General features: G+C 48.7%; 1 protein-coding gene across 1 annotated transcript in view; it reads left to right on the top strand.

Moving 5' to 3' along the window:
- Ccl24 (C-C motif chemokine ligand 24) overlaps positions 1-3,859 on the top strand; it is a 15,066-nt gene extending 11,207 nt beyond the window's left edge. Inside the window, exons 2-4 of the mRNA XM_004630575.2 lie at positions 1,798-1,873; positions 2,051-2,168; positions 3,198-3,859. Coding sequence (XP_004630632.1) covers positions 1,801-1,873; positions 2,051-2,168; positions 3,198-3,366 — 360 coding nt within the window. The 5' untranslated portion in view covers positions 1,798-1,800 and the 3' untranslated portion in view covers positions 3,367-3,859. The remainder of the gene's footprint in view (positions 1-1,797; positions 1,874-2,050; positions 2,169-3,197) is intronic.
- Positions 3,860-12,087: the final 8,228 nt, after the last annotated feature.

Raw genomic sequence — 12,087 nt, 5'->3', positions numbered from 1 at the left:
GAACCTCCTGTTCCTTCCATTCTTACTTAAAGCCTCCTCCAGCTCTTGGATTCCAGCCCTTGAGGAGGAAGACCAGATTCCCATCTGGAAGCCAGGGTAATTGTCCCTGTGTCCCTGTTTCTTGCCTCTTTCCCTTCCTAAGAGTACCTATTCCTCCCTATGAAGCAGGGTGGGTAATCCCTGCATAACTGCCACAATAGATGGACCATGAAGACTGGGTATTTCTTTAAAGAACCTGGAAAACCCCCCAAAGCGTGTTACTAATCTGTGCTGCAGCCACCCACCCATCCTCCCACCCAGTGACCTTCACCCGGCCCACTCTGCACCACTGTGACAGTGGGCATCCCCGTCTTGCTCTCTCTCCCTGTTCTTCCCTGCCCAGCTGTCCTTTCTTTCCGACTTCCTCCTCTGGCCACATCCCACCCACATTGTCCACTGAGTCACAAACTCAGACCAACTAAAGGTCATGGCCTTTGAATTATGTGTGTTGGGGGGGGGGTTGTAACAGGAATTGAATTCAGGACCTCGCCCTTGCCAGGCAGGTGCTGCGCCGCTGAGCTATCTCCCTAGCCCTAAGCTGTTGAACAGCAGAGGTCATGATGGGTCATAAAACACAGTGATGAAAAGCCCCTGTGCATAGCAAGGGCTTCCCATAAATTTTCTCATTGTGTCCTCCCTGATTTCTAAGCCAGATGGCAACTATCACTGCTGCCTGAGGAGCAGGTGGAGACAAAGAGGGGTGTGAGCAAAGCTAGTGAAATGCTCCACTGGGTGCGTGGTATTTTGTGTTCCATAAACAAAGACAGTGAGATCAGGCCCTTGTGTGTCACGCTGACTTTGGTCTTGCCTCCACCCGGGGACCTCCCTACTGGCTTCTCTTTGTGCCTGCACTGGTTCCAACCACTTAAGTGTCACTGGTGCAGGAGCAGCAGTGGTCGCCGAGCTGATCCATCCTCTACTCATTCTGCAACACTGCCCACGAGATGGGGTGATCTGCTTGAGTCTTGGGAGGGATGGACACTGGTGTCCAGATGTTCTTCTGGGGTAAGACACAGAGATGCCCTTCCAGCCATCAACCGGGTGAAGCAGTCAGTGCAGGTCAGCAGCCCTGGGAATATATGGGTTTGGGTGCCTCCCACTTCCCTAGAGCCTTTAGGTACTGCCTGTTGAGAATGCAAGACTCCTAAGACCCAGTGTGTGCCAACATCCAGGTGGAGGCTGCAGCATGGCTGGGCTGAGCCCAGTTTTGGCCCCTGCTGTTGTTTATGTACATGCTTGGTCACATATTTTCATCCCTACTGGAAGCCTGTAGGGCCCGACACATGGCATAGACCAAATGAGTTTCATGAATTAATAAATGAAGGAAGATGGGTAACTCTACCTATGGGCAGCTGAAGAAATTGAGGTTCAGAGAGGTGGGTGATGGGTCCAGGATCCCATAGGGAGTGAGCAACAGAGGCAGGATGCTCATCATCAGCCTCTGACTATGCACCCAGACTTTTGTCACTTATCCCAGCAGGGAGCTGGCCCTCTGCCCAAGCTCTTTCTGGTGTAGTCCCTGCCCCGCCCCCACAAAACCCTGACTCAGCTGGATAACAGTTGGGTCATGATTTCCTCTTTCTTGACCACAGGACTTTCAAGGAAGCCTAGAGGAGGAGGGAAGCAGATCTGTGCAAGTGTCTCCCCCAGCTGCTCCTATAAAGGATAGAGGGAGGGAGGTTGGGGTGCTTTGCAAGGAAGTAGCTCTCTCCTCCTGCACCCCAACTCTGAGCCCTAAGCTGCCACCTCTCCCTCCAGGCCATGGCAGGCCCCGTGACCATTGCAGCTGGTCTCCTGCTCCTAGCCCTCTGTGCTCACTGCATTCTGCCCACAGGTAAGACGCCCAGCTCCGGCCTGAGTCTCTGGGCAGGACAGGGCTACAAGGGTATGGCTGGGTTGGCACCACAGAGGGTGGAGGAGGAGGCAGCCTAGGGCAGCCTGTGACTTCTTGGGGTGCCTGGTGAGGGTGGACTCATGGGAAAGGACACAGCTCTTCTCTGTCCTGTTTCAGACTCTGTAGTCATCCCCTCCTCCTGCTGCATAACCTTTGTTTCCAAGAAAATCCCCGAGGACAGGGTGGTGAGCTATCAGCTGACCAGCAGGAGCACCTGTACCAAGGCGGGAGTGATGTGAGTATTTCTCCAGGTCCAAGGCAGGGGACAACAAACCTCCAGGGTCAGCTCTGCAAAAGGCACTTGGCCTCCCTGAGCTTCTGCTTCCCCAGCCATAAAATGAAGAGAAAGATTAAAGTTCAACAGTCATTTCAGGGGCACTAAATATGTACATGACATCGCCTTAGTGAGTCCCCCCAGCAACCCCACAGGGGAGGTGTGGTTGCTCCCGCTTGCAGAGGGCAGCTGCAGCTCGAGGTCACTTGGGTGGCTAGGTCTCTGGGCTTCTGATGGTGTCAGAGCTGTCTCTTATAAAAGGTAGCAGTGGGGTCACTTCGTCAACAGTGGCACTGGCGGGGGAGATGGCTCAGTAGAATAAGCGCTTCCCTGTGAGCAGCGGTACTCTATAGAGCCATGGTGGCGAACCTTTTAGAGACGAATGCTCAGACTGCAACTCTGAACCCCCTTATTTATCCCAAAGTACCAACACAGCAATTAAACCTGAAGACTGAGATTTCAGTTCAGAAAAAAGAACTCATACATCAATATCTTTTGTCTTAAAAGAAACACAGTAATACCCAGGCTGCAGGTTCGCCACTCCTGTCATAGAGTTTTAGTATTTGTCATTCATTTTCCCAAAGCATCACAAGATTTGATCTCTGGCCCAGCGCCCCCAGGTAGGAGCTGGCTTGGAGGGGGCACCATCCTTCTGGTGCAGCCCTGGCACCCTCGCTGGCACACCTCCATGCATAGCATGAGCCTTGGTGGCATTTTCATTCTGGGGGGCTTGTTGCATTTTTTCCTCTTCGCTGTGGATGGGGGCTGTGTCCCTGTTGTCAGATGCTGTGTGATGGAGAGGCCCCCGACTGAGCCAAGCACCCCACCCCCGCCCCACCATTCTTCCTCTGCATACCAAATCCCACGTGAGAGAAGACAGATGTCAGGAGTCCCCTAGGAGGCCAGGCTCCTAGCACATCCCTGTAAAGTGTCATGCGTGGTCCCCGGGCCCTGCCGGACCTCAGCAGAGCCCTGTCCTTCCTCCCACAGCTTCACCACCAAGAAGGGCCTGCAGTTGTGCAGCGACCCCAACCAGCCGTGGGTGCAGAGGTACATGAGGAAGTTGGACAGCAAGAAAAAACGGCCATCCCAGAGGGCCTGGGCAGCGGGTGGAAAGGTCCTCATGAAGAGACCCCGTGGCAACAGCACCACCCTCTGATGGCCACCTGCCCTCTTGCCCCTCGCATGACTCCTTGGGGCCAGGAGAGTCAGAGGGCCAGGGCAAGAGCTGATTTTCCTATTGGGAGCTTCACTCTCAGGGGATCCGTCCAGTCTGTGAAAACCGGAGGGAAGTGGCTGCTTTCCTGGAAGGAGAAAGGGCCGCGGCCGCCTTTGCCTTCTCCTCACTGCCACCAGCCTGAGTCCCGCCCCACCCCCACCCCACCCCGCGCCCGCGCACAGCTCACCTGCTCTGCGCCACCAGCTGGCGTTGTCCCCAGGCGCTGTGCTGCAGTGGGCCTGAGGCTGGCTGCCAGTCCTTTGGGAATGGTGACCTGCCCGCAGCAGCAGCTCCCCAGTATGTGGGCTGCTACAGGCTGGTCCCACCTGCAACACTTGGAGGAAACAAACCCCCAATCAAATCAGGGGACTTCTTGGTAGCATTCACAGTCGGGCCTCACAGCCTGATCCTGGCCCTCCTCGGGCACCTCCTAAATTTTCAGGAACTTTTATGAAGAAAAGGACATGGAGGACCGGCATAACGGCTCAGCCTGAGGGATTGAGGAGATTTCTGCTTGGTGACAGGACTTCCTCCTGGCTTCTTCCAGGGTCAAAGAACTGTTCTGCCCTTATGCCTGGGCTCTCCCTACATTGTCATAAAGGGAAGGTGGGGTGAGAACTGAGGGAGGATAAAGACTTCAGCTTTTTTTTTTCTATGCATGAGCTACAGTGGGATTTGTTTATCAAGTGTAGACACAGTCTCCGTTCTTAAGTAAGAACCAAAGTGGGGCTGGGGAGATGGCTCAGTAGAATAAGCGCTTCCCTGGCAAGCGCCAGGGCCTGGGTTCAATCCCTGGTTTTGCCACACACACACAAAAAAAAGAACCCAAGTAAAATGCTATCTTCTGTGAAAGTGTAGTGTCTCATCTGTTCCTAGCTGTCTTGGGAGCGGGGCTGGGCACGTACAGGGAGACAGTGCTGCAGAAGGTGTCTTGGGCCACCTGTCCACAGCTGGAAAAAGAAGTCACCTGAGCCTAGGACAGCCCACGAAGGGCTTGGCCTGCCCTTGGGAGTCCTGGCACAAGGCTTAAATGGAAAAGTCCAGGGCTGGCAGTGCAACTCACTGGTAGAGCACCGGGCTAACATTGCAAAAGCTCTGGATTCACTCCCTCACACTACAAAAATAAGTAAAAGTAGAATTCCTTACACCAATCCAATTCAGTAAATCTTTTTTTTTTAGAGTAATACCAACAAATTTAATAATATACAGACATCTTTCCAATATAGTTCCATCCCAGTAAATCTTAACTGACCAGATTAAAAAAATAAAATGACTTTCAGGTCTAGAGGCCCTCAGAACAAAAGTGGGGCTGGGGATGTGGCTTAGTGGTAGAGTTCTTCCCTCACATGCACAAAACCCTGTCTTCCATCCCCAGTGCCACCAGTAGCCCCCACAAAAAAAAAAAAAGCAGGTTCTGATCATTCTACCCAATAATGATGTGACAGCATTTTGAGAAAAATGGAAGTGAGTTATAGAAAATAACTTAATTGAGCTGAGTAGCACACACCTGGACTCAGAAGGCTGAGACAGGAGGATCATCATGAGTTTGAAGCCGAGGGTGGCCAAATAGCTCAGCAGATTAAAGCACTTATAAGCAAGTGCAGGGGCCAGGGGTTCAATCCCCAGGCTTACTGTGCTGGCCCTGCCCTTGGGGCATGCTGAGATAGAGATTGAGACTGGGTGTGATGGCAGGTACCTGTAATCCCAGCCCTTGGGAGGCTGTAAACAGGCGGATCACTACAAGTCTGATCTAGTAGTGAGAACCTGAACACCCTGTAGACCCTTCCCTAAAATACAGAAAGAAAAAGAAATCAGTTTGAAGCTGGTCTTGACTACATGTGGAGAGCCTGTCTCAACGAAAGAAAAGAAATTGACTTGGGGCTGGTGAGTAGCAGGGTCTCGCTACTTAGCTCAGTGGTCTAAAGCACCTACTTAGAACAAGCTTAGCAAAGCACACGGACCGTGGGTCAATCCCCCAGCACCACATGCCAGCCAGCCCCGCCCTCTGGTGGGCTGAGCTGGCCACACACACACACACACACACACACACACATAAATAAAATTTAAAAAAAAAAAAAGAAAGAAATTGACTTAATTGGTTCCAGGATAGTCACAGAACCAGTCCGCTGGATACAGCTTAACTAATTCATTGTTCAGTTAGTACATATCAGCTCCAGAACTGCTCAGATACTCCCAAAGCTCAGTTACTGAGATAAAACTGTATTGGTTTGGTTTGTTGGGCTCAGAACAGTTGCTGAGTTCAAATCCAGGGCCTCCTATAAAATTTTATTTGAGGGTTAGGTAGGTCTCATCAAAAATACTTTGGATGGGCTGGGGAGATGGCTCAGTAGAATAAATGCTTCCCTGGCAAGCGCAAGGACCCGAGTTCAATCCCTGGTTCCTCCAAAAAAAATAATAAATAAATAAATACTTTGGAGTAGAAGCATTTCAGATTTTGGGGTTTTTCAGGTTCTAGCATACTTACATAGACTTTTTCTTTTTTCTTTTTTTGGCAGAATCAGGAATTGAACCCAGGCCCTTGCGCTTGCCAGGGAAGTACTTGTTCTATTGAGCCAACTCCCCGGCCCGTAGACTTTAACCTGTTGAATATCCCCAGTCCATCCCCAAATCCTGAATTCCATTGCATTACAGATTTTGGGTTTTTTTTAAATTAGAGATGTTTGACTTACTTAAACTTTGGAAAATGCACATTATACAACTGTATTTAATTAAATTTTAATAAAATTTCAGTAAAGTACATTATGTATTGCACAAAGAGCTGTTACAAGCATGAAAAAATTATAAAATTATAAGTGATGATCTCTGGCTTTTAAAGAATTGGCAAGAAATATGATTCACAGTCACAAATCAAGAATGCTGTGGAATTTAAGCAACTGGGTAGTGTGAACTTACAAGAAAAAAAAATATTTCAAAATAATATTTCTTAGGTTTTGGGAGCTTTTTATTTGTTTTTTGTTTTTGTTTTGGATTCAGTTTTGCTTTGGGATTTTCTGGAAGCAGGGTCTCGCTACTTAACTCAGGCTGGACTTGAGCTCACTATGTAGCCCAGGCTGACTGCAAATTTAGCAATCCTTCTGCCTCTTGAGTGCTGGGATTACAGGCGTGCACTACCCCACCCAGTTTAAAGAAAAACTCCTTTCATGAACTTGCCACACTTTTAAAATCAAAAGTGAGGAGTCTATGCACCACACTATTTTCAAATTCTCTGTGGACACCAATTGATTCTTGTGGGGAACCACTCAGACCAAGTCAAAGCTTGGGCATGTAAGGATACTTCGGGACAGCCCTGAGGACACAGCCCCATTGTCAGCATAGGCACACGTTGGGGCATTAGTATGTAACCGTCACTTAACAGTTGACAAGAACACATGTGCCAATGAGGCCAGTATGTAAGAACATAAATAGGTGATAACACTGTATATAAAAAATATACAGAGCTGGGGAGACAGCTCAGTGGCATAAACATCTGACTGGCATGCGCAAGGTCCCCAGTACCTCAAAAAGGGGGGGGGGCTGGGGAGATGGCTCAGTAGAATAAGCACTTCCCTGGCAAGCACAAGGGCCTGAGTTCAATCCCTGGTTCCGCCTAAACAAACAAACAAAATATACATAATAAAGATGTGTGCTGCCTTGCACTTCTGTACTCCAGTTCCACACTGCCTGCTGTTGTTGCTGAAGTCTTGCACGTATACATTCTTTAGTCTGGAGACAGACCCACTCATGAAAATCTGCTAGTGCCCCTCCTGAAAACCTTCAGGAAGTTTTCCCTCCTGAAGCAAATCCTAGAGCAAAGATCTGAATACACCTTGGGAGGAACAGGAAGCAACAACAGGAGAAGGGGATACAAGAAAGGGGAGGCAGAGCTTGGTCCACGGATTATAAGGGGAGGTATACCCCTCTGAGTTACCCTCCCATCCCATGACATCTGTCTTTGTCAGCTGGAGAACTAGGTGGCCTTGGCAATTGGGGCAGTATAACTTTTTGTGGTTTAAAAAAAAAGTCCAAATGCAGATGGGCATGGCGGTGCACACGTGGAAACTCAGCCCTCTCGAAACTGAGGTAGAAAGGTTGCAAATTCAAAGTGAGACCTTGTCTCAAACTTTTTTTTTTTTTTCAATTCTTTTAAAGGGCTAAAGGTGAGCTGTTTATGTTACTTTACTGGCCAAATAGCTCAGCACATTAAAGTGCCTGCAAGTGGGCACAGGGGTTTGATCCCTGGAGCCTGCCATGCTGGCCCCACCCCTGGGGCATGCTGAGACTACAATTGGGACTGGGCATGGTGGCACACACCTGTAATCCCAGCTCTTGGGAGGTTGTAGACAGGCGGATCGCTACGAGTCTGATCTAGTAGTGAGACCCTGAACACCCTGTAGACCCTTCCCTAAAATACAAAAAAAAAAAAAAAAAAATCAAGTTACTTTACTTTTAATACAAAGCAAAATGGAAAGTCATATACAGTCATGCTGGACACTGAACTAGAGCTGAAGCACTCAGGAACGAGCGTCCAGGACACGGACAATAGCCAGACACTGCCAGATGGCAGAACTCCAGCCCACAACTTCTACACCATTCAGCCCAGAATGGTCCAACCTCAGCAGCTGTCAGCTGCCATCAGACCCCAGCTTCTACAACTCAGAAGTAGCGTATCTACAGCCAAGCCAAGCACACAAGATGCTTGCTTCTAATTTTTAAAAAAATTATTTTTTGGGGCGGGTGTCTAGTGTCTACAGGCTGTTCAGAGTCTCACTACTAGATCAGACTCATAGTGATGCCCCTGTTTACAGCCTCCCAAGAGCTGGGATTACAGGCGCACACCACCATGCCCAGTCTCAATTGCCATCTCAGCATGCCCCGGGGGTGGGCCTGGCATGGAAGGCCCGGGGATCAAACCCCCTGCCCCTGTGCCTGCTTTCAGGCACTTTAATCTGCTGAGCTATTTGGCTGGCACTTTGCTTCTAATTTATTAAGCCTCCGGTTTCCACATGGCAAACACACTCGTCAATGCACACGGAGCCTCCTCTGCCACTATGAAACTCCCCTTCTCTGTTGCTCTAGAAAGCTCTAAAAGACCAATGGTTCTCTTTTCCCTTGGGTCATCTTCAGTTCTGGTCACAGGGAAGCTGCAGAGTCTGGTTGCAGCCAGGCATCAGAGATTGGTCTAGCAAATGATGCAGGACCTCCAAAATGATAGAAGGGAAATAGTATCACTCCCAACTGCTAGACGTCCAGTACACAACTCCATGTTTTCTCCAAATTGAAGAATGAATTCTAAGGAACCGTGGAGGCTAAGAGTAGGAAATATCAGCTCCTGAGAGTCAGGTGAGGCTCTGAATAGGTTGCTGAGGACCTCATTTCTCAGGGGAAGCTTTATAGAGCACAACCAGATGGGTACAACATGGCTTACAGCTATAATCAACCAGTAAGATGATAAATATAGTCACCTAGGTAATATTGAGCCAATGGGGAAGTGAATCACGTACCAAGTGCACATGGAAAGAACAAAGAACTTTTCAGGCAGAGATGAGTTGGAGGGTCTTGGTCACCCACTGAGGTGACTGATGTCCTTCTAGACTTCATTAGGCCAGGTGTTACCACTTCTCTTAGGCCGGATCATTTTGTCTTCATCTTGAGGCCTGATTTCCAACAGATGCACCTCCAACCACAGTTGTAATATGTTTTCCTCTTTGCCTCGACTTTCTCGAGGGCCTAGCCCTGTCTGACTGCTTGTAATATTTTCAGCTAACTTAGTTGCCTGTAATACTCCCCCTCTAAAGAAGTAACCCTAACTGCCATGAGGGGGCAAGGGGTGATGACCGTTTTGACTATTTCAGGCTCAAAAGGTTGGTAGCTGTGCTTGGCAGTCAGAAATACTCTTCAGAGTGTCTCTCTAAAGACTCTTGATAGATACCAGATTTTTTTGTCTTGCGTAGGCGTATAACTTTAAGTCTGGAGGAGATAAAGCCAAAGAAACAGCTAAGTATGCAAAGCCCAAATCATAAGATCAACAAGACTGTTATGAATACAATCAACAGACGCTTCTACCAGGAAGAGCCAGTAGTAGCCTCCCATAAAGAGGGCAAGGAGAAGGTCCAGGGAATTGTGGAATCCAACATGACATTAAGCTGTCCTTCAATATCTTGAACAGCCATCGAGATATTAGCAGAAAGCTCAGGAATGTACACACAACATTTAGCTTTTATCACTGCACAGGTAGCCCCTTGTCCTGCTGTTAAGACGTCTAATGCCATGTGATTTGAGAAGACAGCTTGTCATCAATTTTACTTCTTCATTTAGAAGAGAGAGCCCTGTCCTGATGTCACTGAAAGCTACTAAGTATAGTTAGTCAAAGCTTTGATACACTGTATGGCATCTTCTAACTGTCTGCAGTCATGTCTCTCAGCCTCAGTTTCCTTTTTCCTGGTAGAAAGGTGGCAGGGTTCAGGGAGGAATGTATCTTTATTTGAACAGCTTATCCTTCCCTTGGGAAGCAACAAGTCCTGCCACATTGTGAGGTGCATATTCAGTAAGAACTTTGCCTAAACTCAGTTCAGATGCCGCTGGTACCAGGAGAGCCACAGCAGCCACAACCACGCAGGCCATCCCTTTGCTACACTGAGTAATTCATGATTCTGGATGCCCTGCAGGTCGCTGAGCAGGTCCTGGAGCCTGCGTAAGCACTCCCAGAGCCGCGCCTGCCTTTCATCACCACACGGACCAAAATGGTGTCCCATGGGGAGCACAGTGCTAGGGCACTCGGGAGCACTTCAGCTTCTGGGACGAGGTCTGGGAATCAGGTTCCCAGGTGAGCATATGAGCATCTGCCTTTGGGCTTCCTTGACAAGCTGGTAGAGAGGTCTCGCAATGTCACTGTACCCTGCTGTCCAAAGGTGACAAAAGCCTGTACTTCCTAGGAATCCTCTTAACTGTTTTAGTGTCCTGGACTATGGGAAGGGAAGTGCTGGTTTCTCTCTTCCCCAAGCCTTTGGATTCCCTTAGATGTGATAAGGCCCAAGTATTTTACTGTAAGGCTTTAAGATTGTGCCTTAGAATTAGAGGCTTAAGAACTTCTGTCCGCTAGGAAATTTAGTAGAGCACGGGTGCCTCGGCTGAGGGGACACATATCAGTACACCATCTGCATGTTGCAGGATATGACTCAGGAAAACTCAAAATATGCCAGGTTGTGGGAGAGGAACATAAAAGAAGACATCTTTTAAATCTAACACTGAAAACCAACTGGCCTCTTCTAGGCTCTGAGGAAGGAGGCTGTATGGATTATTATGGAATTTAAGTGAACCTTGGGTCTTTAAGTTATTGATTATAGGCCATAATCCTCTCTTAACTTCAGGCATTAGAAGGTCCTTGGTGAGGAAAAATAATAGGATCTTTGAGATGTATTTGCACCAGGACAGCTCTCGTTACTCTACCGACTCTACCTGAAGGTGTCTATACTTCAGGATTTGTTTCTGTCTCCCCAAAGGAATGACTACACAAATACTACAGTATTGAAGCAAAGGCAAGATATCTGTCCCCAGGAGGGGAACTGGACTTTCAGGTGCAATTAAAAAGGAATGAGTGGAGAGAAAGCCTCCAAGTTACAACAAAGGTTATGAGAAATAGCGAGTTGCCTTCTCTGTGACTCTTCACTGAGGTGCCGGAAGGCAGGCCAGGGGTGAGGGCCTGAGGGACACGTGTGCCAGTGTCCAGCATCAGGCCAGGTTCTTTTCCCCTAGAGTCACGATCACCTGAACTCTATGGAGATGACAGTCCGGCCAGAGGGAGGAGGCAGACAGTGAGTGCACGTGGGCCTCCAGTCTCGCTGGGCCAGCTGCTAAGACGGGTCTGAGCTCTGGGGCCTTCACCTCAGAGGGCAGTGCGACTTCCAGGGGTCATCTCTGCAATCAGGGCATGGCTCCTGGGCCTCTTGTCCTGATGGCTCCTACCATACTCCCTAAGGTGGCCTGGTTTTCTGCAGTAGTAGGAGGGGAGTTTAGTCATTGATCAGCTCTTGGCACCCCCAGAATCAGATTTAGGGTTTATTCCTTCTAAGTCTGCGGCTCTGAGGCAACCACTTTCTCTTGGTCCCTTTGTTTTCTTCCCTTAGCTGCCTCCTTGTCTCTATTATAAAATACTGAGGAGACAAGTCTCACTAAAGTATCAAGTGACCTAACTGGAGCAAAAGCCATCTTTCGTAGCTTTTTCCTAATGCTTGAGGCAGACTGGGTAATGAACTTGTCTTTGAGAATAATCTGCTCTTCTACCACGTCAGGAGCTGGGGATGCGCGTTTCCCCAGTGCGTCTTGTAGGTGAGCTGAGACAGCAGTGCGGTTCTCCTTTTTCTTCTGATAAATAGCTGACCATTTAAAATAATTGAAGGGCTGAGTTTTCATTCTTCTTAGACCTCCCAGAATGCAGGTCTAGGGGTGCCTCCTATTCTAACCTCCTGTCTGGTTGGGAGGCCAGTCTAGGTCTCAGGTAGGGACTGCCTGGTCTCCAGTAGGAGCCATTTGTTCCCTTGCTTGCCTATCTTCTGGCCTTCTAAAAGTAACAAGAATCTGGAATGACCTTTAAATAAGGGTTCATCTAATATATTTTTTATATAGTCCTGCATAACTATCATATTGAGAGCTCTTTATTGTTCA

This window comes from Octodon degus, unplaced genomic scaffold, assembly GCF_000260255.1.
Source record: "Octodon degus isolate 3935 unplaced genomic scaffold, OctDeg1.0 scaffold00035, whole genome shotgun sequence".
Classification (NCBI taxonomy): domain Eukaryota; kingdom Metazoa; phylum Chordata; class Mammalia; order Rodentia; family Octodontidae; genus Octodon; species Octodon degus.
The sequence above is the reverse complement of the archived record's forward strand: the minus strand, read 5'-3'. Positions and strand labels throughout refer to the sequence as shown.